The 3127-nt window shown below is 42.8% G+C and overlaps 1 protein-coding gene across 1 annotated transcript; it reads right to left on the bottom strand.

Annotated features, from left to right (window-relative positions):
* Positions 1–330: 330 nt before the first annotated feature.
* LOC115764799 (ectoderm-neural cortex protein 1-like) lies at positions 331–2118 on the bottom strand. Its single transcript, XM_030708046.1, has 2 exons — positions 1985–2118; positions 331–1929 (listed from the first exon to the last, which is right to left on the bottom strand). Exons 1-2 carry the CDS (start codon positions 2068–2070, stop codon positions 768–770), a joined length of 1248 nt encoding a protein of 415 aa, XP_030563906.1. The 5' UTR covers positions 2071–2118; the 3' UTR covers positions 331–767.
* Between the last annotated feature and the right edge of the window lie 1009 nt (positions 2119–3127).

Raw genomic sequence — 3127 nt, forward strand, 5'->3', positions numbered from 1 at the left:
ATGGAAAGTCTTTAGATATAGCGACAATTAAATACTTCTGAATCCTTAAAAATTGCTGCGTAAAATTTTGAAAATTTAAATGCAACCTTGTCTATGGATAAAGTTTACAAATCTAAAACAGAAAAAAAAAAAAACAGAATTATAGTCAGGGAAAAAAATGAGCGCTGCATAATTCAGGAAATCCAGAAACACACAGTTAAAATCAGTGCAAATAAAAAAATCAAGGGCAAATGAATTATATTTTTTCGAAATGTGCAGCAGTTGTTAATTGTGATATTTTTATCAAAATATTTGAACAATAGGTTTTTGTTGTTGATGTTTTTGTTGTGACTTCGATGTTTATTTAATTTTTTTCGTGTTCTTGATTACCGCCTGCATACACAATTATTAAAGTGTTGGGACTGTATTTGTATTTCTGACGTTTGGCAAACATAAATAAGTTCAATGTACACATACACAGCCACACACACACAGCCACACACCCAGACGCACACACAATGCGAGGTCGCGACGTTTAGTTCATAAGCGTTAACTATTAATTCAGCAAATGGCTGCCATTGAGCTAATTGGAAACGCTAAATGCGAATGTGATACCAAAGCTCGAAGGGCGGCCCCAGCAGTTGCTCGGGCTACTAATTTTATTTGTAGCAATTAAATAGCACCCCAGGGTGTGTTTTTGACCTGCAGCGCTCACACAAAGCAGCTACCCATAGAGTCCCCCAAGCAAATGAGATTTGGCGAATCGATTTGTGAAATTTAAGAGAAAATTATATATCCGATATATATTTGGAATTTTGAAGCACCGCCTGGCAGCAGGGCATCAAATTCGAGGGCTTGTAAGCCTTTAGGGTTTTGTAAAAGTGCGGGCCTGCAGTGATGACCTGCTCGAGATAGATATTGAAGAGCTCATAGTTCAAATACTGCCAATTGGGACACTTGTACAGATGATGATGGGGCGCGATATCATCGATGATCCATTCACGCTGCTGTGCTTGCTGCATTTGCAATGGTTCCTGCAATCCGGAATCGGAATTCATGAAATGTTGTGTCACCGTATACGATAGTCCCACATTGATCGCAGACTGCACTACGGGATTGTCTAGCAGTTCCTTTAGTTCTGGCAGCGTTTGCTTTGTTTTCAGGGAGAGTATATACCAGGCTGGCATCAGATTGAATCTTACGGCTCTCATTAGCAGCTCGGTATGTGCTTTCCGAGCCTCCCAGTCGTACATCATCCAGCGAAAGGCGCTCATAAAGACCTCCATCTCAGAGTTGACGCTGATAATGCTCGTCTTGAGCATGTCATAGATTTGCTCCGGTTTCAGCTTCAGGTACTCCACTGTCGCCACTGCAGATAAAAAGAAGCGGCTGATTCGGGTCAGCAGCAGGGATTGCAATGTGCTCGTATCATGGGGTACTGCCTGTAGATATAGCTTGAAGGCCTCTCCTTCGCGGAAGAACTCGACATTTTCGAAGCAATACCACAGCTGATTAATCAGTGGAGGCATTTGCAAAAAGCGCGCTGCCAGATATAAGTCCACAATCCCTTCGCGTGAGGGGCTTGCGTCCTGCTTGGTCATCCATTCATAGGCCTTCTCAAAGCCAATTTTCGTTACCTCCGGCACGTTGAGAACTATTAGGTTCGTTGAGCTGAACTGCTTAAAGTATTCCGTGGACACCTGCAGCACTGCCAAATGGCAATCGAAAATGTGACCATGCACTTTCACCTGGACATCGGTGTAAATGCGATCTTCCACAACTTTGGCAATAGCAGCCTTCAGAGTTTCCTGATTGCATATAAGATGACATTTGATAGATTCATCAAATATGAAACCCATTTCATCGAGAGTACGCGGCTCCAAAGGCGTATAAACATTTTCGGGGCATTCTCGGCAACTTTCGGTAATTTGTTTCAGTGTCTTTGCATCTCTGCAAATAATTGCTTACTAGCGCTATTTGTTTTCTAGCTGATAAGTTTACTCACAGCTTTCCAATCGCCAGTTTATTATCAGCAGGCAACGTGCAGTCTTCGACCTGCTCAATCACATCCTGCGCCTTTGACTCGCTCATTCTGTAACATGGAATTTATCTTATGTTGTTTATTTACTATACAAAATAAAAATCAAAGCACACTTGTTTTACTCGTTGATGTTGCTGTTGTTGCTGTTGCTTTTGCTGTCTTAACACAATATTTGTACTATTAGCAGCTTTATTTGCGGCTGGCAAATAGGGCCTGGGAAAACATCACTTAAACTGCATTTAAGCAGCACCTAACACTGCTAGGCTATATACAGGATTTGAAATCCGTAGTTAGCTGCTCGTTTTTAGTGCCAGCTTCAGCTTAAGGGCTTCGCTTGAGTGGAAGTCCGGCATTTATCTGTGCTGTCGGAAGGGTACGCGGGCTGGGATTGCCATGTGCTGGCCACCTCATCTCGAATCAGGGCAACCACAAATTCCAGTCATTACAGGCAATGACTTTAAGCGAAGGCCGGGCAAGATTTTATGTACCAACAACAAGCAAGCCAGTTCCCCATTTCTTGGCTCTCCGACCAAGCAGGTGGTGACCACAGGAATGGTGAGGCAGGGTGTGGCATGTACTGTGGTGAAGCTACTCTAGCAATACATATCGGGTAGCAACGGTGACGGCGGTTGGCAGCCAATCTTCACAAAATAATTCGGGAAGTAGTCACCGAGGCCCCTCGTGGTTGAGTTAGCATGGCAGGGCGGGATCCTCTTGTTCCCTAGCTCTTTCGGGTGGGGGGGTTCTTTTTGCCATGTCTCGACCTGCATACACAATTTTATTTTAGGATCCCTACAGAATCTAAATTGGAGACCGATACTCCGCAGAAACAAAATCTCAAACAGGCATAACTTAACGAGCACTTAAAGTGCCAATACAATGGTGATAGCTTTCATTAGGGCATATATATTCCGAAGAGGCGAAGTCTTGGATGTAAGCTGACTCTCGCGTTCGATACCCTCCCAACCATGATCTTCAGCGTTTAAGGTTTTGAAGATCCCAAAAAAAACATTCTTCTACTACATTATATCACCATGTCACCAGGAAAGAAAACTTAGCAATTCATAATCAAAATCCGTAATTAATATTTATTATAAACAAAAGCAT

The sequence above is a fragment of the Drosophila novamexicana genome, unplaced genomic scaffold (assembly GCF_003285875.2).
Source record: "Drosophila novamexicana strain 15010-1031.04,08,12 unplaced genomic scaffold, DnovRS2.1 tig00000870-arrow-arrow-pilon, whole genome shotgun sequence".
In the NCBI taxonomy this organism is placed as follows: domain Eukaryota; kingdom Metazoa; phylum Arthropoda; class Insecta; order Diptera; family Drosophilidae; genus Drosophila; species Drosophila novamexicana.

Excerpts from the sequence above, each read along its gene's own strand:
- LOC115764799 (XM_030708046.1), bottom strand. The coding sequence starts at position 2,070 with ATGAGCGAGTCAAAGGCGCAGGATGTGATTGAGCAGGTCGAAGACTGC. Across the intron at positions 1,930-1,984 it reads AAACTGGCGATTGGAAAGCT|AGATGCAAAGACACTGAAAC; the intron begins GTGAGTAAACTT and ends AATTATTTGCAG.